Consider the following 24,168-nt stretch of genomic DNA (forward strand, 5'->3'; position numbering starts at 1 on the left):
CCGATCTGCGGCCAACAAGGCAGAGTTCATCTCAGCCTATGCCTCCCTCCAGTCCCTCGACTTCTTGGCACTGACGGAAACATGGATCACCACAGATAACACTGCTACTCCTACTGCTCTCTCTTCATCCGCCCACGTGTTCTCGCACACCCCGAGATCTTCTGGTCAGCGGGGTGGTGGCACCGGGATCCTCATCTCTCCCAAGTGGTCATTCTCTCTTTCTCCCCTTACCCATCTGTCTATCGCCTCCTTTGAATTCCATGCTGTCACAGTTACCAGCCCTTTCAAGCTTAACATCCTTATCATTTATCGCCCTCCAGGTTCCCTCGGAGAGTTCATCAATGAGCTTTATGCCTTGATAAGCTCCTTTCCTGAGGACGGCTCACCTCTCACAGTTCTGGGCGACTTTAACCTCCCCACGTCTACCTTTGACTCATTCCTCTCTGCCTCCTTCTTTCCACTCCTCTCCTCTTTTGACCTCTCCCTCTCACCTTCCCCCTACTCACAAGGCAGGCAATACGCTCAACCTCATCTTTACTAGATGCTGTTCTTCCACTAACCTCATTGCAACTCCCCTCCAAGTCTCCGACCACTACCTTGTATCCTTTTCCCTCTCGCTCTCATCCAACACTTCCCACACTGCCCCTACTCGGATGGTATCGCGCCGTCCCAACCTTCGCTCTCTCTCCCCCGCTACTCTCTCCTCTTCCATCCTATCATCTCTTCCCTCTGCTCAAACCTTCTCCAACCTATCTCCTGATTCTGCCTCCTCAACCCTCCTCTCCTCCCTTTCTGCATCCTTTGACTCTCTATGTCCCCTATCCTCCAGGCCGGCTCGGTCCTCCCCTCCCGCTCCGTGGCTCGACGACTCATTGCGAGCTCACAGAACAGGGCTCCGGGCAGCCGAGCGGAAATGGAGGAAAACTTGCCTCCCTGCGGACCTGGCATCCTTTCACTCCCTCCTCTCTACATTTTCCTCTTCTGTCGCTGCTGCTAAAGCCACTCTCTACCACTCTAAATTCCAAGCATCTGCCTCTAACCCTAGGAAGCTCTTTGCCACCTTCTCCCTCCTGAATCCCCTCCCCTCCCCCCCTCCTCCCTCTCTGCAGATGACTTCGTCAACCATTTTGAAAAGAAGGTCGACGACATCCGATCCTCGTTTGCTAAGTCAAACGACACCGCTGGTTCTGCTCACACTGCCCTACCCTGTGCTCTGACCTCTTTCTCCCCTCTCTCTCCAGATGAAATCTCGCGTCTTGTGACGGCCGGCCGCCCAACAACCTGCCCGCTTGACCCTATCCCCTCCTCTCTTCTCCAGACCATTTCCGGAGACCTTCTCCCTTACCTCACCTCGCTCATCAACTCATCCCTGACCGCTGGCTACGTCCCTTCCGTCTTCAAGAGAGCGAGAGTTGCACCCCTTCTGAAAAAACCTACACTCGATCCCTCCGATGTCAACAACTACAGACCAGTATCCCTTCTTTCTTTTCTCTCCAAAACTCTTGAATGTGCCGTCCTTGGCCAGCTCTCCCGCTATCTCTCTCAGAATGACCTTCTTGATCCAAATCAGTCAGGTTTCAAGACTAGTCATTCAACTGAGACTGCTCTTCTCTGTATCACGGAGGCGCTCCGCACTGCTAAAGCTAACTCTCTCTCCTCTGCTCTCATCCTTCTAGACCTATCGGCTGCCTTCGATACTGTGAACCATCAGATCCTCCTCTCCACCCTCTCCGAGTTGGGCATCTCCGGCGCGGCCCACGCTTGGATTGCGTCCTACCTGACAGGTCGCTCCTACCAGGTGGCGTGGCGAGAATCTGTCTCCTCACCACGTGCTCTCACCACTGGTGTCCCCAGGGCTCTGTTCTAGGCCCTCTCCTATTCTCGCTATACACCAAGTCACTTGGCTCTGTCATAACCTCACATGGTCTCTCCTATCATTGCTATGCAGACGACACACAATTAATCTTCTCCTTTCCCCCTTCTGATGACCAGGTGGCGAATCGCATCTCTGCATGTCTGGCAGACATATCAGTGTGGATGACGGATCACCACCTCAAGCTGAACCTCGGCAAGACGGAGCTGCTCTTCCTCCCGGGGAAGGACTGCCCGTTCCATGATCTTGCCATCACGGTTGACAACTCCACTGTGTCCTCCTCCCAGAGCGCTAAGAACCTTGGCGTGATCCTGGACAACACCCTGTCGTTCTCAACTAACATCAAGGCGGTGGCCCGTTCCTGTAGGTTCATGCTCTACAACATCCGCAGAGTACGACCCTGCCTCACAAAGGAAGCGGCGCAGGTCCTAATCCAGGCACTTGTCATCTCCCGTCTGGATTACTGCAACTCGCTGTTGGCTGGGCTCCCTGCCTGTGCCATTAAACCCCTACAACTCATCCAGAACGCCGCAGCCCGTCTGGTGTTCAACCTTCCCAAGTTCTCACACGTCACCCCGCTCCTCCGCTCTCTCCACTGGCTTCCAGTTGAAGCTCGCATCCGCTACAAGACCATGGTGCTTGCCTACGGAGCTGTGAGGGGAACGGCACCTCAGTACCTCCAGGCTCTGATCAGGCCCTACACCCAAACAAGGGCACTGCGTTCATCCACCTCTGGCCTGCTCGCCTCCCTACCACTGAGGAAGTACAGTTCCCGCTCAGCCCAGTCAAAACTGTTCGCTGCTCTGGCCCCCCAATGGTGGAACAAACTCCCTCACGACGCCAGGACAGCGGAGTCAATCACCACCTTCCGGAGACACCTGAAACCCCACCTCTTTAAGGAATACCTAGGATAGGATAAAGTAATCCTTCTCACCCCCCCTTAAAAGATTTAGATGCACTATTGTAAAGTTGCTGCTCCACTGGATGTCATAAGGTGAATGCACCAATTTGTAAGTCGCTCTGGATAAGAGCGTCTGCTAAATGACTTAAATGTAAATGTAAATAAATTATACATCCTCATATTTATTGTCCTATCATGATGGAACGGTCCCCAACCTTAAACCCTAGACACCCACCTGAGCGACCAATACACTAGGGTCCATATCTGTTTTATGGGCTTACTGTAATGTGGACAGAGACCTACTAGAGCAGCACAGCCCCCTCAAGATTCTGAGCCTGCCTGGCAGGGTTGGTACTACAAAGCCAGAGCCCCCACAAAAGGGACATTCTCAAAGCTGCTAATGAGAACCTTGATGACCTCGTACCTAGCCGGTGGGGATTCCGGTGGGGTATCCCCAACCAGGTAGTGGCAGTGCTGGCAACACTGGCTGCAGTAACCCAAAGGGAGGGGATCACACTCGGCCAACCAGAGGGGACATATTATTGTGACCCTGGTGGCACAAAATAATCTAAGATCTGACTGCACAGAGATGCTTGGGTAATGGTCACAACAGGGGACCAGTGTTTTTAAATTAATTTAACCTTTATTTAACCAGGTAGGCAAGTTGAGAACAAGTTCTCATTTACAAATGTAAACTGGCCAAGATAAAGCAAAGCAGTTCGACACATACAACAAGACAGAGTTACACATGGAGTAAAACAAACATGCAGTAGATGAATAAGTCTATATACAATGTGAGCAAATGAGGTGAGATAAGGGAGGTAAAGGCAAAAAAGGCCATGGTGACAAAGTAAATACAATAAAGCAAGTAAAACACTGGAATGGTTGATTTGCAGTGGAAGAATATGCAAAGTAGAGATAGAAATAATGGGGTGCAAAGGAGCAAAATAAATAAATAAATACAGTAGGGAAAGAGGTAGTTGTTTGGGCCAATTTATAGATGGGCTATGTACAGGTGCAGTAATCTGTGAGCTGCTCTGACCAGCTGGTGCTTAAAGCTAGTGAGGGAGACAACTGTTTCCAGTTTCAGAGATTGTTGTAGTTCGCTCCAGTCATTGGCAGCAGAGAATGGGAAGGGGAGGCGGCCAAAGGAAGAATTGGTTTTGGGGGTGACCAGAGAGATATACCTGCTGGAGCGCGTGCTACAGGTGGGTGCTGCTATGGTGAACAGCGAGCTGAGATAAGGGGGGACTTTACCTAGCAGGGTCTTGTAGATGACCTGGAGCCAGTGGGTTTGGCGACAAGTATGAAGCGAGGGCCATCCCACGAGAGCATACAGGTCGCAGTGGTGGGTAGTATATACAAAAAGGATAGCATATTCTATGTCCACATATTCTAAGTCATATTCTAAGTCTAATTTGATTAACCAATGTCAAGTCATAGGTGATGGAGATCAGATACGCCTCCTTCCCCTGAAACACACACATCGAATCCAGGCTGCATCACATCTGACCGTGATTGTGAGTCCCATAGGGTGGCGCACAATTGGCCCAGCATCGTCCGGGTTTGGCCGGGGTTGGCCGTCATTGCAAATAAGAATTGGTCCTTAACTGACTTGCCTAGTTAAATAAAGGTGAAATAAAGACATTTTGCATGCTTTCTCAAAAGGCTGTAACTTTATATGCATTCATAAATCAAGTCCTTTCTTGAGTTGGCTCTGGGATGTAACAACTGTTTAGTGTGTGTGTGTGTGTCCCACATCTGTTGCTAGGGGGTAAGGATTTTAGGGACAATATAGGATGAATCACAATTGTTTGCAAAAAATTATAATTGCTTGACAAAAATGTAATGCAATGGCAATCCTGGTTATAGGCCACAATCCTTTGCATGAACTGTCAACATTATTATTAATGATGGAAATTTAAGATACACAAGATTTTGGAATATATATATATATATATATATATATATATATATATATATACAGTGCCTTGCGAAAGTATTCGGCCCCCTTGAACTTTGCGACCTTTTGCCACATTTCAGGCTTCAAACATAAAGATATAAAACTGTATTTTTTTTGTGAAGAATCAACAACAAGTGGGACACAATCATGAAGTGGAACGACATTTATTGGATATTTCAAACTTTTTTAACAAATCAAAAACTGAAAAATTGGGCGTGCAAAATTATTCAGCCCCTTTACTTTCAGTGCAGCAAACTCTCTCCAGAAGTTCAGTGAGGATCTCTGAATGATCCAATGTTGACCTAAATGACTAATGATGATAAATACAATCCACCTGTGTGTAATCAAGTCTCCGTATAAATGCACCTGCACTGTGATAGTCTCAGAGGTCCGTTAAAAATTGTCCATAGGACAACAATCAGTCGTATAATGCACAAATCTGGCCTTTATGGAAGAGTGGCAAGAAGAAAGCCATTTCTTAAAGATATCCATAAAAAGTGTTGTTTAAAGTTTGCCACAAGCCACCTGGGAGACACACCAAACATGTGGAAGAAGGTGCTCTGGTCAGATGAAACCAAAATTGAACTTTTTGGCAACAATGCAAAACGTTATGTTTGGCGTAAAAGCAACACAGCTCATCACCCTGAACACACCATCCCCACTGTCAAACATGGTGGTGGCAGCATCATGGTTTGGGCCTGCTTTTCTTCAGCAGGGACAGGAAAAAAAAGACCTGAGACTGGGACGGAGATTTGTCTTCCAACAAGACAATGATCCAAAACATAAAGCAAAATCTACAATGGAATGGTTCAAAAATAAACATATCCAGGTGTTAGAATGGCCAAGTCAAAGTCCAGACCTGAATCCAATCGAGAATCTGTGGAAAGAACTGAAAACTGCTGTTCACAAATGCTCTCCATCCAACCTCACTGAGCTCGAGCTGTTTTGCAAGGAGGAATGGGAAAAAATTTCAGTCTCTCGATGTGCAAAACTGATAGAGACATACCCCAAGCGACTTACAGCTGTAACCGCAGCAAAAGGTGGCGCTACAAAGTATTAACTTAAGGGAGCTGAATAATTTTGCACGCCCAATTTTTCAGTTTTTGATTTGTTAAAAAACTTTGAAATATCCAATAAATGTCGTTCCACTTCATGATTGTGTCCCACTTGTTGTTGATTCTTCACAAAAAAATACAGTTTTATATCTTTATGTTTGAAGCCTGAAATGTGGCAAAAGGTCGCAAAGTTCAAGGGGGCCGAATACTTTCGCAAGGCACTGTATATATATATATCCCCCCCCCCCCCCCAAAAAAATATATAACCGTTTTTGAAAGAAAGGCTTTTTTTTTCTTCCATTAAAATAACATCAAATTGATCTGAAATACAGTGTAGACATTGTTATTGTTGTAAATGACTATTGTAGCTGGAAACGGCTGATTTAAAAAAAAAAAGGAATATCTACATAGGCGTATAGAGGCCCATTATCAGCAACCATCACTCCTGTGTTCCAATGGTACGTTGTGTTAGCTAATCCAAGTTTAGAATTTAAAAGGCTAATTGACCATTAGAAAACCCTTTTGCAATTATGTTAGCACAGCTGAAAACTGTTGTTCTGATTTAAAGAAGCAATAAAACTGGCCTTCTTTAGACTAGTTGAGTATTTGGAGCATCAGCATTTGTGGGTTCGATTACAGGCTCAAAATGTCCAGAAACAAAGACCTTTCTTCTGAAACTCGCTAGTCTATTGTTGTTCTGAGAAATTATGGCTATTCCATGTGAGAAATTGCCAAGAAACTGAAGATCTCGTACAACGCTGTGTACTACTCCCTTCACAGAACAGCGCAAACTGGCTCTATCCAGAATAGAAAGAGGAGTGGGAGGCCCCGGTGCACAACTGACCAAGAGGACAAGTACATAAGTGTCTAGTTTGAGAAACAGATGACTCAAGTCCTCAACTGGCAGCTTCATTAAATTGTACCCGCAAAACACCAGTCTCAATGTCAACAGTGAAGAGGTGACTCCGGGAGGCTGGCCTTCTAGGCAGAGTTGGAAAGAAAAAGCCATATCTCAGACTGGCCAAAGAAAATAAAAAATTAAGATGGGCAAAAGAACAGACACTGGACAGATTAACTCTACAAAGAAGGCCAGCATCGCGGGGGTCACCTAGTAATGTCATTACTACATAGTACTGTACTTACTAAGGGATTTTACCATTATGGTTACTCTGATATAAGTCAACTATCATCAAAATGTGACTAAATATTCCATTATGAACAAATTGCAAGGGGCAGGGGTTATTACCAATTATTCAATTTATGTACATGGGTACATTTCCTATTGATTTGTTTATGAACACTGAACATGTAACTATGCTGTAGTAAGTAAACTTACTGTGTGTCCATTCATACGCCTTAAACATGCCTCCAAAAAAAGAGCTCCTAAACAGGAATATACAGTTTGTATCAATAAAGGCCAGGTTTTATTGATGTGTGTTAACATTCATCAGATAGTGGAGGAGTGACCTTTTAGGACATTTAGGCAAAGATCAAATGCATCAAACAGGGTTTGTCTACTCTACGCACTGCTCAGTATGAGAAAAAAAAGACAAGTACCAATGCAAGTTTACCTTCATTAAAGCACATTATCTGGTGACTAACTTGGTGATGGGGAAAAGACCCATTGAGTGTGACACCAGCTACAGATAAGCATATTACTGTAAAAAGTGATCTGAAGAGGGAGGTTCTACACCCGATCATGAGAGAAATACTAGAATACACACTCATACTACTGTGTATGTAATAACCAGAGAACCAATAGTTTGGAACGTTGTTGGTACCCTTGCAAAATCTAAGAGCTCCCTACAGTGTGAGAAGCTCTTCAGCATTGCTGAAACCCTTAAGTAAAAAAAAAAAAAAGGTTCAATTTGGTGTTGTCATTTTATGTGAGTCCGGTAAAATAAAACACTACACTACCACTACCAACCAAGGCATGTGAACTGAAGAACAAATTGAATGTGCAGGAGATATTTATCCACTCTTGGAGGAAAATGGCGCTGACACATTTTTGAGTTGGGAACAAGGCAAAATTAAAGCAACTTCTATTGTGTTAAATTCAATACTCAAAAAGTGTTTATTTTGGGAAAGGGAAAACGTAGTCAGTTTCACAACTGAATGCATTAAAACAAAATGTGTCTTCTGTATTTAACCCAACCCCTCTGAAGCAGAGATGTCTTAATCGACATCATCACAGACTTAATGTTACACTTTGCAGTGTTCGCTTTGTAAAGGAAGTCTCACCCAATGATTTATATATACACTACATGACAGGGGGCGCTGTTTTGAAGTCACCGTGCCTCCATCTTAGCACTCCCCCAGCAGTGTAAAACATATTTATAAAGCTATAGAAATGCAGTTAAAAATTATTTGTTTTTGCCACGTTTATTTTATTACAGACACCTTAATGCATACTTTTAAATGATATTATGTGAGCTAAACATCAAAATGAAAAAATATACAAATTTTTGTCCTTGAAACATTTAAATGAAATACTGTGGAATTCCATTAATTTCTATGGATGACTGCTTTTATGAGGAGTGCCACTATGACCGACTGGTGGATTCAAAGTCTCTCATTGGCTAATACATGGCATCAGCAATCCAGGGTTTATATACTTCGTTGGTCTCACCTTGAAGACAAACATCTCGCGTCTGAAGAAGGCCACGGTGTTGAAGTTGCCATCACAGATGTTGGGTTTGCCATTGGGGAAATAGGGCCTGTCACCGGAGGGCGGACGTGGCGGGCGGGACTGACGGTCATGTTTCCTCTCTGAGGTGGGGTGACTTCGGCGAGCGGGCAAGGTGGGCAGTGGTCGTGTAGGCTCCAGCATGGCTGTAGGGACACCTGCACACAGAGGCACACTCATAAGAACAGGCTTTCAAAAAGCTCTCGTCATTCCTAGATCTCTCTATCCTCTAATTTAGTCTAGGTCCTGCTGTAATAACAGCATATTAACACCAATTTGTCCACAATGAAATCAGGGGGGACTATATATATATTTTTTTACCTTTTATTTAACTAGGCAAGTCAGTTAAGAACAAATTCTTATTTTCAATGACGGCCTAGGAACAGTGGGTTAACTGCCTGTTCAGGGGCAGAACGGCAGATTTGTACCTTGTCAGCTCGGGGACTTGAACTTGCAACCTTGCAACCGTTACTAGTCCAACTCTCTAACCACTAAGCTACCCTCCTGCCACTATGGATCTGTCTCAGTCTGTTTGTACGTACGTTAGTCACACACGATATTTCATGCCGGCTCTCTTGCCATAGATTACATTGATTGGCCCAAGGGGGGCACTATAGTAATCAACTGAAAATGCAGACTTTGAAAAAGCATGTCTCCTGTCCCGTTTGAGCTTGAATTTTTGTCAATAATTGGCCCAAGGGGGGAGGGCGCTGCATCATTCGTGAATAAAGGTAAGTTTTTAATGTTGCGATGTTTTATGTTTACGTTTTATGTTTAAGTTTATGTAATTTATGCCTAAATTTCTATTCATATTTTTTCTGTGTCCATGTTGTTCACGTGTTTCTAGTAAATAGACATGATTTAGGAGACAATAGCCCCAAATAGCCTATAATCGACAAGGACAAACAGAAAAACAAACAAATTCGACCAAGGAATTAAGAAGAATCCACACACAAAGGTGCCTCAGTACAGGTAGGCATAGTGGATCTCTGTGGGGTGTGACTGAATGGACTGAATGCCAGCTAGAATTAGGCTATTCAGTTTGTGGGAAGTTAGACATTTTCTGGGCACAGTTGAGTAGTCTACAATGCCTATATGAAATTCATAACTGACACGCAGATCTTTAGAAATTGTAGGATCAATTGTAAATTGTCACTCTTATGAAAAAGGTTGCAGACACCCTGCTATAGGCTATATGAAGTCACCCTTGTGGAACGGCACATACAGTGTACTATGACAGTGTCATTGTCTCGTGCACTTCGCACCAAAATATTTGTTCTGCATTCAGAGATGTTTCTTATAATGTGTGAGCCCAGCTCATTTTTGTATTTGCATTATTCGCCAGGGAAAGGAAACATTCTATGTATGTTGAAGAATTGCATCAACAAGGTTTCTGAGTATATTGAAACATTGTATCCACGAACGAGTTGGCTCAAAGAATATTGAATCATTTTGTATCAACGAGACTGCTTTGAGAATATGTAACTAGTTTCAGGAAACTAGGCGTATGTCGCGCGTCACTACTTCACAGGAGTGGCATTTGAACTTAAAACATGTATTTTTTATCAAAATGTGTTCTTTGGAAATTCTGGTGTTTGATTGCAAACAATGCGGAGGTAGTCAAAAGAGAACACACAGAAGAAGGCTGTTGTATAAAACACGTCTCCGGATTATATCTTCAAACTAAGGGCAACCATGGCATCCGTGACAAAGAGGGAGAAGCGCTCATACATGAATACGGGTAAGAGAGGTTAGCTAGCTACATTTTCAGATATTATATGTTTTTTTTTGTCAGAAAGTTTAAAGCGTATTGTTCGCTAGATAGCTAATGTTAGCTGGCTGGCTCACTAGCTAACATTACTTGTATGATCTGTGTAGTAATATTATTCATATCTCAGAACTATTTGCATTGCTAGTTATAGCCAAAAGCTAACATTGAACCTAGCTAGTTGGTTAGTTATAGCTACCAACAGATTCATGCAGGGTAGTAACATTATGAGTTGGGATTATGGTTCATTGTTTAGCTAGCTAGCTACATGTCTAAACAAAGACTCCACTGTGCAAGTAACCATTTCACTGTGCCGTTTACACCTTCTGTATCATGTGCATGTAACAAATAAGCTTTGATTTTATTTGCTATAGTGTTTGTTTACCAGAGATGGTAACGTGGGGAACAACATGTGAATAACAAAGTCAGATTAGGATATAACGTTAGGCCACCGAGATAGTGTCGAAGTTCTAAAATTCTCCAGTAGAATTCTAGTTCTAAAATTCTCCAGTAGAATGCCCTGCTTTTATTTTGTCACAATCACAACCATAAGCTATTTTCTGTAATTAGCTTGCCATTAACTTGTAAATAATCATCTTGTTGTGAGTTTATTTTCCTGTAATAACAACTACAAATTAGCTAAAGTTAAGACTTTGTATGCTATATGATATGGTCTTTATTTGAACTGGCGAGCCAGCTAACAAGCTAGAAACTAACCAAAACATTGTTTTAGTTTCCTGGTTTGTTGATGACTTAAATGTTTGTTAGATTGACATCTACTAAATTAATTTTTAAACGAATGGATTTATTGGTGTTAAAACACACCAGGTATGCTATTTTGAACTCCAGGCTGCTGATGTCATGCATCCTGTCATTTTTGTGTTTATATTTTTTCATAACGACAACGACAAGTTTGATGTGGGACAACAATAGTATGTTCATGATGTCACTGCGACAATTGTCTACAGACATGACGATAGACGTAGTATAAACCAGCCTTCAAAATCTTTGGTTGTTTTTACTAAACTACCGTATTCACTCTGTATAGCACATGGCCTCACATGTGAATCCTTAAAGAGATGGGTTGGGCTAAGGCTTAAGAGGGTGTGGACGAAGAAGAGCTCTCCAGTAGTTATGCCAAACCATTTTCTAAAAAGTGGGGTTACAAGTTTAACTTTCTACCATAAAGTTTCACTTTCAAAGCAGAATTACTTTCCCATTGTTCCTCAACTGTATTGTATGATATACAATTTTCTAGCTCTGAGTTGCTACTATTTTCCAATGTAAATCACACAATTTCAAATTTTGCTACATAAGATCGTATTGAGCCGGTCGGTCACATATTAATATTGCAATCGAGTAGCCAACGCTGGCAAATTTTCACCGGGCCAGCTTGTCTCTGTCTGATATTATTCTGTTTCCTGCGCAGCATCTGGGTGCTCATTATATAAAAAAACAGCCCTACATCTACCCTATAGTTAAATAACTAAATAAATAATTAAATAGCAATATATATATTTTTTATTATTTTACCCCCAATTTCGAACTTGTCTCATCTCTGGAACTCCCAAACAGGCTCAGGAGGTTGAAGGGTGAGTCATGCGTCCTCCAAAACATGACCCGCCAAACCGCGCTTCTTAAACACCCACCCTCATAACCCGGAAGCCAGCCGCACCAATGCGTTGGAGGAAACATCATTTAACTGACGACCGCAGTCAGCCTGCAAGCGCCCGGCCCACCAAAAGGAGTTGCTTGAGCGCAATGAGTCAAGTAAAGCCTCCCTGGCCAAACAGGTAGGGATGAAGCCCTGGATCGAACCCGGGTCTGTAGTGACGTCTCTAGCATTGCGATGCTGTGCCACTCTGAGGCCAAGTTAGTAATATTTAATGATGTTTTGCCAGCTAGATTGATCTGTTATAATATCTCATTTTAATTCAGGAAGATGGCCAAGCAAGACTGATAGAGTGAGAGGTGGAAATACATTATACTACAGGTAGGGATGAAGGCAGAGGATGATGATGTAGGCCTAGAGCAAAAAGTTTAAAAAGTTAGCCCAACTAGGTAATCATTAATTATTTGCATTATCTCAATTATCATTCTGTCACTGCACTGTTATAACCTACAATTGTTATTGTCTTTGAAGACAAAATGCATTTTGGGGAAGACAAATGCATTTATTGTAATATTCTACACGGGAAATGGTCTCAGAATAAAAGATCAAGACAAGGACCCATTGTTCAGTTGTCAAACTGATTTTTAAAATGATAAACAAGAGACTTAAAAGATTCAGGCTGTATCAGTTTATTTTTCATACCAGTAGGCCGACATGAAACCAAAATTATACTAGCCTACTGGGTGAATAAATGAAAATAACAATTAGGCTTACAGCTATCACAACCTATATTTTAATAGCAATGGTCACCAAAAAAGAGGGTTCCCCACCTCCTAATTGCCAAATCCCACGTGGCGCTGGATTTTGTTTTGGCACACTACAGATGGCTATATCGAACCGCTAATTAAGGATTGGTAAAGGCCCAGTGCACTACTTCTGTGATTTTTTTTTGTCATTTCTTCCCCCCAATCTTTTTAGATACAGTAGAAGTCAAAAGTTTACTTACACTTAGGTTGGAGTCATTAAAACTATGTTTTTCAACAACTCCACACATTTCTTGTTAACAAACTATAGTTTTGGCAAGTCGGTTAGGACATCTACTTTGTGCATGACACAAGTAATTTTTCCAACAATTGTTTTTCAGACAGATAATTTCACTTATAATTCACTGTTTCACAATTCCAGTGGGTCAGACGTTTACATACACTAAGTTGACTGTGCCTTTAAACAGCTTGGAAAATTCCAGAAAATTATGTCATGGCTTTAGAAGCTTCTGATAGGCTAATTGACATAATTTGTGTCAATTTGAGGTGTACCTGTGGATTTATTTCAAGGTATACCTTCAAACTCAGTGCCTCTTTGCATGACATCATAGGGAAATCAAAAGAAACCAGCCAAGACCTCAGAAAATTAATTGCAGACCTCCAGTCTGGTTCATCCTTGGGAGCAAATTCCAAATGCCTGAAGGTACCACGTTCATCTGTACAAACAATAATACGCAAGTATAAACACCATGGGACCACACAGCCGTCATACCGCTCAGGAAGGAGACACGTTCTGTCTCCTAGAGATGAACGTACTTTGGTGTAAAAAGTGCAAATCAATCCCAGAACAACAGCAAAGGCCCTTGTGACGATGCTGGAGGAAACAGGTACAAAAGTATCTATATCCACAGTAAAACGAGTCCTATATCGAAATAACCTGAAAGGCTGCTCAGCAAGGAAGAAGCCACTGCTCCAAAACCGCCATAAAAAAGCCAGACTACAAGGATCATACTTTTTGGTGCTTTGCTGCAGGAGGGACTGGTGCACTTCACAAAATAGATGGCTTCATGAGGAGGAAAAATTTGGTGGATATATTGAAGTAACACCTCAAGACAACAGTCAGGAAGTTAAAGCTTGGTCGCAAATGGGTCTTCCAAATGGACAATGACCCCAAGCATACTTCCAAAGTTGTGGCAAAATGGCTTAAGGACAACAAAGCCATGAAAAAGCCCTGACCTCAGTCCCATAGAAAATTTGTGGGCAGAACTGAAAATGCATGTACGAGCAAGGAGGCCTACAAACCTGACTCCGTTTCACCAGCTCTATCAGGAGTAATGGGCCAAAATTCACCTGATTGTGGGAAGCTTGTAGAAGGCTACCTGACACGTTTGACCCAAGTTAAACAATTTAAAGGCAATGCTACCAAATACTAATTGAGTGTATGTAAACTTCTGACCCACTGGGAATGTGATGAAAGAAATAAAAGCTGAAATAAATCATTCTCTCTCCTATTATTTTGACATTTCACATTCTTAAAACAAAGTGGTGATTCTAACTGACCTAAGACAGGGAATTTGTACTCTGATTAAATGTCAGGAATTGTGAAACATTTAAACTAATTTAAAAGTTATTTGGCTAAGGTGTATGTAAACTTTCGACTTCAACTGTACTGTATATATTTTTTCTGTTAATATTTTTCAGGGGGTGCTGCAGCACCCTCAGCACCCCTACTTCCTGCGGCTATGGGCCTGGATAACATTGATCTTTTCAACAATGTTCCAGTGACTATGCTGGATGAGTAACCAGGCCAGCTCAGTACAGCTCGGCTTAGCTTAGCTTAGCTTGGCTAAGTAGTGTAAAAAATATACAAGTGACAAAGTACCGTATATTTTCTGGATACCCTGGAGGTCATCGAGGGGCAGTTTGAAGTTGTGTGTCTCCATGTATTGGTAGAAGGGAGCCATTATGGCACTGGGGTCATTCGAATGCTCCAGTCCCAAGGCGTGCCCAAGCTCATGTACCGCCACCAAGAAAAGGTCGTTACCTGGAGAGAAAAAAACATTGCATTGGACCATATTGCATTGGACTATTATTCAAAATAATAGTAGTAAATGTATCAGTGAAGGGAAAGGGAAAGGAAAGGGGGATGCCTAGTCAGTTGTACAACTGAATGCCTTCAACTGAAATGTGTCTTCCGCATTTAACCCAACCCCTCTGAATCAGTGAAACCATGCTGCAAAAGTTTTACCACGTGAATTAGATTAAATGTGTTTTTTTTATATCTGTGAGAGTCTAAAAAGTGTGTAAGAAAATGACAGCTTCACAGAGATACCGTGGTAATTTGTTCAATAGACATCTCCCCTTGTAAATAGATCCGAATGATAATTTGAAACACTTAATAATATCTCAACTTCCTTGTGGGTGCTGGAATTAATATTTTTCATCACTGTGATAATTGATTTGACTATTTGAACCTGTTTATTTGACATTATTGCCCTTTATTTCATTGGGCAGTCTCGGTGAGATTGAAATGAAGATGAAAAGGTATTCAACATCTATTGGTTGCACAACGGACATTTGTTTGAAATAAAGGATGCATTGGGTTTTAAGAATAAAATACAGCTTTTTCAAGCAAACGTGCATTGGGCTACCAAGAGTTGCTTTATGTCCTTTCATTTTCAGCTTCATGCACTGGATTCTGTCTGTTGGTGGAATTCCTTAGGGACCTATGCTGTGTCTGCTTTTGCTCTTAATGTTATGTCTTAGTGGGTCTCATCCTTCCATTCCCATGCCTTAATATTTTATGTAGGCCTACTTGTTCATTCAATCATTGGGGGTCAATTTGTACTTCCTATGTATTTTTGCAGCATTGTTTCACTGATACATTTTGGACACTGCTATTTTGAATAATGAGCCTGGAGTATCCCCCTTACTTGTTCATATTGTCCAGTGCTATGTCACTCAGATGGCACACACACACACACTTATCAAGAGCTCACTGGTATTCAACTATTGATCATTGATCACTGAATCATTCAGCAATGACCATCAGCCAATGAAAGAGGTTTCTTCATCCTGGTGTGCACTATTCTTTGGTAGCTTTTGAGTAGGACAACACTTGTTAACCAACAACCTGAGCAAAAATATAAACGCAACATGCAACAATTTCATTGAGTTACAGTTCATATGTGGAAATCGGTCAATTGAAATAAACACATTAGACCCTAATCTATGGATTGCACATGACTGGGAACACAGATATGCATCTGTGACACCAAGTCACGTGGCTCTGTCATAACCTCACATGGTCTCTCCTATCATTGCTATGCAGACGACACACAATTAATCTTCTCCTTTCCCCCTTCTGATGACCAGGTGGCGAATCGCATCTCTGCATGTCTGGCAGACATATCAGTGTGGATGACGGATCACCACCTCAAGCTGAACCTCGGCAAGACGGAGCTGCTCTTCCTCCCGGGGAAGGACTGCCCATTCCATGATCTCGCCATCACGGTTGACAACTCCATTGTGTCCTCCTCCCAGAGCGCTAAGAACCTTGGCGTGATCCTGGACAACACCCTGTCGTTCTCAACTAACATCAAGGCGGTGGCCCGTTCTTGTAGGTTCATGCTCTACAACATCCGCAGAGTACGACCCTGCCTCACACAGGAAGCAGCGCAGGTCCTAATCCAGGCACTTGTCATCTCCCGTCTGGATTACTGCAACTTGCTGTTGGCTGGGCTCCCTGCCTGTGCCATTAAACCCCTACAACTCATCCAGAACGCCGCAGCCCGTCTGGTGTTCAACCTTCCCAAGTTCTCTCACGTCACCCCGCTCCTCCGCTCTCTCCACTGGCTTCCAGTTGAAGCTCGCATCCGCTACAAGACCATGGTGCTTGCCTACGGAGCTGTGAGGGGAACGGCACCTCAGTACCTCCAGGCTCTGATCAGGCCCTACACCCAAACAAGGGCACTGCGTTCATCCACCTCTGGCCTGCTCGCCTCCCTACCACTGAGGAAGTACAGTTCCTGCGCAGCCCAGTCAAAACTGTTCGCTGCTCTGGCCCCCCAATGGTGGAACAAACTCCCTCACGACGCCAGGACAGCGGAGTCAATCACCACCTTCCGGAGACACCTGAAACCCCACCTCTTTCAGGAATACCTAGGATAGGATAAAGTAATCCTTCTCACCCCCCCCCCTTAAAATATTTAGATGCACTATTGTAAAGTGGCTGTTCCACTGGATGTCTTAAGGTGAACGCACCAATTTGTAAGTCGCTCTGGATAAGAGCGTCTGCTAAATGACTTAAATGTTAAATGTAAATGTGTTGGTTTACCTTAAAAAAAAGGTAGGGGGGTGTATCAGAAAACCAGTCAGTATCTGTTGTGACCACCATTGGATGTACTGCCAAGTTCTCTAAAACGATGATGGAGGCAGCTTATGGTAGAGAAATTGACATTCAATTCTCTGGCAACAGCTCTGGTGGACATTCCTGTAGTAATTGCACTCTCTCTCAAAACATGAGACATCTACAGCATTGTGTTGTGTGACAAAACTGTAAATTCTAGAGTGGACTTTAAGTGCCCCCAGCACAAGGTGCACCTGTGTAATCATCATGCTGTTTAATCAGCTTCTTCATATGCCACATCTGTAAGGTGGATGGATAATCTTGCAAAGGAGAAATGATTACTAACAGGGGTGTAAATGAATTTATGCACAACATTTGAGAGAAATAAGCTTTTTGAGCGTATGGAAAATTTCTGGGATCTTTTATTTTAGCTCATGAAACACGGGACCAATACTTTACATGTTGCATTTATATTTTTGTTCAGTGTATATAGAATCAGGAGCACTTTGAAAAAAAAGTTACGGTGGCATAAACCAGAATGTAAAACCCATTATACATTTAATAATCCATTCAAATACAAGGGTTCAACACTACACATGAACAAGCCAAAGTAGTCAGTATTACTTACCATCATGATTAGCGTTGCCTAGTGTCCAGGGCTCGTCCGAATCAAAGTGAGTGTCCCCTCCGATCCCAGGGCCCGGGAAGTAGGCGTGAGCCAGGAACCCCCCCTCTCCGTCAAATGGAGAGCTATCACCATGGAATCCAGAGGCAAAAAAGATCATGATGTCGGCCTCCTTCCCCTCGTTCTTGATCTCGGAGTAGGCCACCTCCTGGAAAGTCAGTGGGGTCACCGTCTGCCACACGTCAAAGGCCTGCCGTATGGCTCTCTGCGTGTCTTTCTCCCCCACTTTAGGGGTAAAGTTGTGTATGCTACAGTAAGGAAGAATGGGAAAAGGGGAAGCATGGTAATAAAGGAGTACAGAGGAGTACAGAGTACTGTGTGCAGTATGGTATTAAGAAAGAAAGAAAGAAGAAAGAAGACTAAGTGCACTCAAAAACATTATGGGTTAAAAACAACTCAAATTGGGTTATTTGGTAAGCCAGCGCTGGGTAAAAATTGGACAGAACACTAGCTGGGTTATTTTGACACAGCCAGTTGGGTTGTGTGAATAATCCAACTTGTTGGGTTTACTCAAACGTGGGTTAATTTAACCATCAGTTGGGTTTTTATTAACTTTCATGCTGGATTGACCCAGCAGCTGAGAAGGCTGTAATTGCAGAATGCAGTTAATTCTGCGTTCTGCAGAATTTATTTAATGATACAAATCATTAAAATCCAGACAGAAAATATTGACACAAGAAGCAATCTAATATCACACAGTCAAACTCTCAGTAAGTTCACCATTCTGCGATTCTCACTGTTAATAAATATCGCAAGGCGTTTCAACACAACGGCTCTTTATGTCATAATTTGATCTGATCAGTCAACGCCAATTTTTAGGTAGCGTCCCACCTGGCCAACATCCAGTGAAATTGCAGAGCGCCAAATTGAAAATACAGAAATACTCATAATAAACATTCATAAAATACATTGGTTTAAAGATGAACTTCTTGTTAATCCAGCCGCTGTATCAGATTTCAAAAAGGCTTTACGGCGAAAGCATGCGATTATCTGTGTACAGCGCCCAGCTTACAAAAGCATACAAACATTTTACAACCAAGTAAGGAATTACAAAAGTCAGAAATAGCGATAAAATGTATCACTTACCTTTGATGATCTTCATATGTTTGCAGTCACAAGAGTCCATGTTTCACAATAAATGTTCGATAAAGTCCCTTTTTATGTCCCAAAAACTATGTTTTGTTGGCGCGTTTTGTTCAGTAATCCACTGGCTCAAAGGCGGTCACGACATGCAGACGAAAACATCCTAGTAGTACCTGTAAAGTTCGTCGAAACATGCCAAAAGAAGTTCATAATTAATCCTCAAGGTTGTCTATTGTCTAAATAATTGATCATATTTCAACCAGACAATAGCGTCTTCAATAAAGAAGAAAAACAACGAACGGCACGCAAATCAGTCACACGCTCAAAACATCTCTGGTTCATTTAGAGTCCACTACTATTCTTCCTCATTTTTCAGAATACAAGCCTGAAACAATGTCTAAAGACTGTTGACATGTAGTGGAAGCCATAAGGAACTGCAATTTGGGTCCTATCCAAATACATACTGTATAGGCATTCAATAGATAAGTACCCATAACAAAAATATCCCACTTCCCGGATGGATTTTCCTCAGGTTTCAGCCTGCCATATCAGTTATGTTATACTCACAGACATTATTTTAACAGTTTTGGAAACTTTAGAATATTTTCTACCCAATACTATCATGCATATGCATATCCTAGCTTCTGGGCCTGAGTAACAGGCAGTTTACTTTGGGCACGTTTGTTATCCAAACTTCAAAATACTGCCCCTACCCAAGAGAGGTTTTATAAGGGTGTTTTCTGATATCGGGCATTTCTTAATATCAAGTTACACATATTGATGTTTGTCAATGTTCGGTGGCCGTTTCTTTCGTGCCGGGGACTAATTGTTTTTATTTAAAAAAAATATTTAACCTTTATTTAACTAGGCAAGTTAATTAGGAACAAATTCTTATTTTCAATGACAGCCTTGGAACAAGTGGGTTAACTGCCTTGTTCAGGGGCAGAACAACAGATTTGTACCTTGTCAGCTCAGGGATTTGAGCTTGCAACCTTTTCGGTTACTAGTCCAACGGGAGGTGTCAATGTGTTCGGTGATTTTAAAGTATTGATTGTGGACTTATTTGTGGAGGAATGCAACTGTCTTTCTGGATGATTTGTACTCCCCATGACTGTGTTTTTGTATTTTAATGTGTATTTTATATATATATATATATAGATAGATAGATAGATATAGTATAATGTGTTTATTTATGTTTATTTATTTATGTTGTATATAAAGGGCACATTTGTAAAAGAGACCTTAATATGTCTTCCCTAAAATAAAGGTAAAAAAATGAATACAAATTTGGCGTTTTCTGATATCAGGGAACACCCACATCAAGAATAGCCCCAAATTGCAGTCTGCAATTACACCATATTCCAGCAGCTGTGTCTTTTTTTATGTAATCCTTAGGTTATTTTGAGGTGTGTCTTATTAGGGCAGTAGCGTTCAGATTAGTTATTTTTGGCCAACCGTGAGAGTAAATGTCATTCCTGTTCATCATGTTAAGTTTGAACAATGCAAAAACAAATCTCATTTTAATATTTTGTTTTACATTATCTAATATTCCTAACATTATCATTTACATATTGTAACAAAGTGGTAACTATGCCAACTTTGGATTAGTACAGAACCCTTGTGCAAGCCTCATTAAAGCTACACAATAGCCCGTGTTCATCCATACCATGTGATAAAAATACAATAGAACAAATCACTTGGAATGATATTTACTCTCACGGGTAGCCAAAAATAACTTTATGAAAGCCACAAATCTGCTAAGCCACACCTCCAGTCATCTGATCTGACCCACTGGGTCATATCTCAATGAGCAAGCATCAACAACCCACCCTTGCCCTTTTTAAAGTAAGCAACCCAACTAAGTGACCCAATGCCTGCAACCCAGCATTTGGGTCATCCAAACAACCCAAACATTTTTTGAGTATGTTATGCTGCCATACACAAAACTGCTGGATTGTTTGGTTGACCCAACGGCTGGGTTGCTGCCGTTGGGTCACTTATTTGGGTTGTTTTCTTTAAAAACTGCGGGGTTACTGATTCTTGGTTATTAAGATATGAAGTCTAGAGGCGTGGCTTAGTAGAGGAGTGGTTTTCAGATATTATTATTATTTTTGTTATTGTTATTTTTGGCCTCCCATGAGAGTAAATGTAATTCTGGTTCATTTGATTTATTGTAAATGTAGAGTTTGAAAACAGACACTTTTTAAGCTTTAATGAGGCGTACACAAGTGCATGACTTTCTCAAAAGCCAATGCATATCCCAATGTTGGGTTGACTTAAAAAAATACCCAGCTGCTGGGCCAACTAAAAAAACAACAACTGATGGTTAAATTAACCCATGTTTGTCTCCTTCAAACAACCCAGCATATTGCGTTATTCAGGCAAATCAACTGGCTGGGTCATAATAACCCAGCGTGTGTTCTGTCCAACACACAATGGGTTATTGGGGTAGGGCTGGGAGATTACGGGTGTGACCCGCTTCCAGCAAAGTCTCGAATGCCTGGTCATGGAGTTCTGCCAGGGTATGGAGTTCCTCCATAAGACATTGCAGTAACTCCTCGTGTTGTCCAGTGGTGGCTCCTTGAGGGGAGACAGCATTGTGGACGCTGGTCTGAGTCTGCTGGGTCGGTCATGACCAGTTCGTACTATCACGTTTTAGGGAAGACCCAGATGCAGACAGTGTCGAAGTAACAAAAGTTTATTCCTAGAAAAGGGGGCAGGCAAAACGACAGGGCAGGGCAGGCAGAGGTCGATAATCCATTGTGGTGAGGCAAGGTACAGGATGGCAGGCAGGCTCAGGGTCAGGGCAGGCAGAATGGCCAAAACCGGGAAAACTAGAAAACAGGAACCATAGACAAGACAGGAGCAAGGGGGAAAATGCTGGTAGGCTTGAAGAAACAAAACGAAGGAGCAAGGGGAAAAACGCTGGTAGGCTTGACGAACAAAATGAACTGGAAACAGACAAACAGAGAACACAGGTATAAATACACAGGGGATAATGAGGGGAGATGAGAGACACCCGGTGGGGAGTGGAGACAAGTACATAGACTGGTGAAACAGATCAGGGTGTGACAGGGATGCTGAACCACATCAGGGACTGCACCGTGGCTGAGTCACACAGAGTACAGGAGGACAGTTCGATTTTGTATATCTGTGGTGCACAAGGCGCAAAGAGTTTGGCATTGGAGAGCTTCTGGTCGGCTGACTATGGCTATGCATTCTTCAAATGACCATGTCCCGGAATCGATTCAGGGAGATCATGAGATTCCTGCATTTTGACAAGAGAGAAAATCGAGGCAGATGTCTCCAAGAAGACAAATTTGCCCTGGTTTCCGAGGTGTGAGTGAAACTTGTTCAGAACAGCATCACCTGCTACAAGCACGGTACTGACATCACTGTGGATGAGCAACTGTTCCCCACAAAAGCACACTGTCGCTTTACTCAATACATGGTGAACAAACCAGAAACGTTTGGTATAAAGTTTTGGCTGGCTGCAGATGTGAAGAGCACGTACATTTTGAACGGCATACCTGAGAAAGCATGAGACGCGGAGACCCGGTCAAAGATGGTGCTGAAGATGGTTGATCCTTACCTGGGGAAGGGAAGAAACATCACTACGGACAACTTCTTCACCTCACTTGACCTCGCCAAAGCACTGCTCTCCAAACAAAAACTGCCCGGTGGGCACAGTAAACAAGGCAAGACAGGAGCTGCCCCCCTCTGCTAAGGAGCAGATAGAGCTGTTCAGCACACAGGTGCTGAAATGTGAGAATGCCACACTGACCATTTACCAGGGTAAACAAGGAAAGAACGTCTGCCTCATCAGCACGATGCACCCAACGGTTGCCAAAAGGAGAAGCATGAGACGGTTGCCCACTACAATGCAATGAAGATATATATTTTTTTCTTGCTGTGTTTACATTGATTCTTTGTATTTACACTGGCACTGTTTTGTGTAGCCTATAGAATTTGCAAGTAAGAATTTGATTGTAGCATATGGTGTACTGTATTGTATTCCAGTGCATACCACTAATAAACTTGTATTTCATTTGAAGGTGAGCGTGGATGTGCTGGACCAAATGGCGTGCAAGTACAGGGTCCAAGGCAGTACTCGAAGATGGCCAGTGGCAGTGTCCTACAACATCTTTGACCTGGCTGGCATAAACGGCTGCAGCATCAGTAGGATACGCGGCCAGAGCAGAAGCGCAGGCAGTTCTAAGTGCGCAGGCACCGCAAACAGAACAAAACTTGTAACACTTGCCAGAAAGTAGAGTGTGGAAAATGCAGACGAATGCGGTGATTACTTGTGTTAACTGTGAGTAGGTTATAGAGACTAAACAGTATGAGCCAGGGCACAAAGTTTGTCCAATAAATATATATTGTTTTACATTTAACCAAGTTAAATTCTTATTTACAATGACGGCCTAGCAGGGGGCAGTGGGTTAACTGCCTTGTTCAGGAACAACAGATTTTTACCTTGTAAGCTCAGGGATTTGATCCAGCAACATTTTGGTTACTGGATCATCTGGATCAATCAATAGATTGTCTGACTCATTACAATTGACATTTGGTTTCCTAAGGTTTCTTATGACATATTTTAACATTACAAATGCATTAATTAATGAATTGTAAAATGAAGTGCCATGGATAAAATGTGTGTAGAATGTACATGTAACAACAAAAGAAAAAGCAGAAAAACAAAGTATAATGTTGTCCTCTGAAAACAAAGAGTAACAACAGTGAAATAACAGTGGAGACGCTGGAAGAATGGCAATGAGCCTGGCCTTCTTACTATCCCTCACTCTGATGCTGGGTGACAGTCCTCAAAAATCAAATCAGATTCACTCGCCCAGACAGACTAAATATAGAGCGCATCCTGTCAAGAAAACACATTTAAAGGTGCAGTACAAATATCTTTCCCCTCTCTCCTGTTCTACTTCACAAGACAATATTTGTTTATGTCCCTGCCTTGAGGAAGAATTTCAGCAAGTGTTGCCGGATTGCATAAATTGAACTGAAAATATAGCAAAAAAAAAATGTGTAGGCCGGAATGTTGATATGGAAAAACAACAGAAGATAGATGAATAAATAGATGAGTAGAAATGTACAGTAATGGTGGGTCCGCTAAATGGGATGTCTGGGTGTCTCAGCGGCAGCATCTTCCTTATGGAGCAGATATGTTTAATATTCTTGACAGATTTAATCAGAAACACAGGAGCAGGTCCTGACTAGGATGAAAAATAAGGTAGCATATGCTTATAGTAAAATATACATGTATTCCATAAACAAACCATAAACTTGTCAAGACAGGAGGCCAGCAAACCCAGATCTCAGTCTATCATACACAGCCATCTTGGAGCCCATCACCCAGGGACAACAAATGGATCACGGGCATGAAAGCTACCTTTGGTCCAAAAACTACAATATATA

General features: G+C 42.4%; 1 protein-coding gene across 2 annotated transcripts in view; it reads right to left on the minus strand.

The window, feature by feature from the left end:
* mmp24 (matrix metallopeptidase 24) overlaps window positions 1-24,168 on the minus strand; it is a 65,822-nt gene that overhangs the window by 12,605 nt on the left and 29,049 nt on the right. The window contains exons 4-6 of one of the 2 annotated variants that reach the window (XM_029682706.2): window positions 17,599-17,903; window positions 14,505-14,666; window positions 8,422-8,624 (exon numbers count right to left, since the gene is read on the minus strand). In XM_029682706.2, the coding sequence (XP_029538566.1) occupies window positions 8,422-8,624; window positions 14,505-14,666; window positions 17,599-17,903 (670 nt within the window). Of the gene's footprint in view, window positions 1-8,421; window positions 8,637-14,504; window positions 14,667-17,598; window positions 17,904-24,168 lie in introns of both variants that reach the window. The other variant, XM_029682705.2, reaches the window with a different exon arrangement.

The sequence above is a fragment of the Oncorhynchus nerka genome, linkage group LG15, assembly GCF_034236695.1.
Source record: "Oncorhynchus nerka isolate Pitt River linkage group LG15, Oner_Uvic_2.0, whole genome shotgun sequence".
Taxonomy (NCBI): Eukaryota; Metazoa; Chordata; class Actinopteri; order Salmoniformes; family Salmonidae; genus Oncorhynchus; species Oncorhynchus nerka.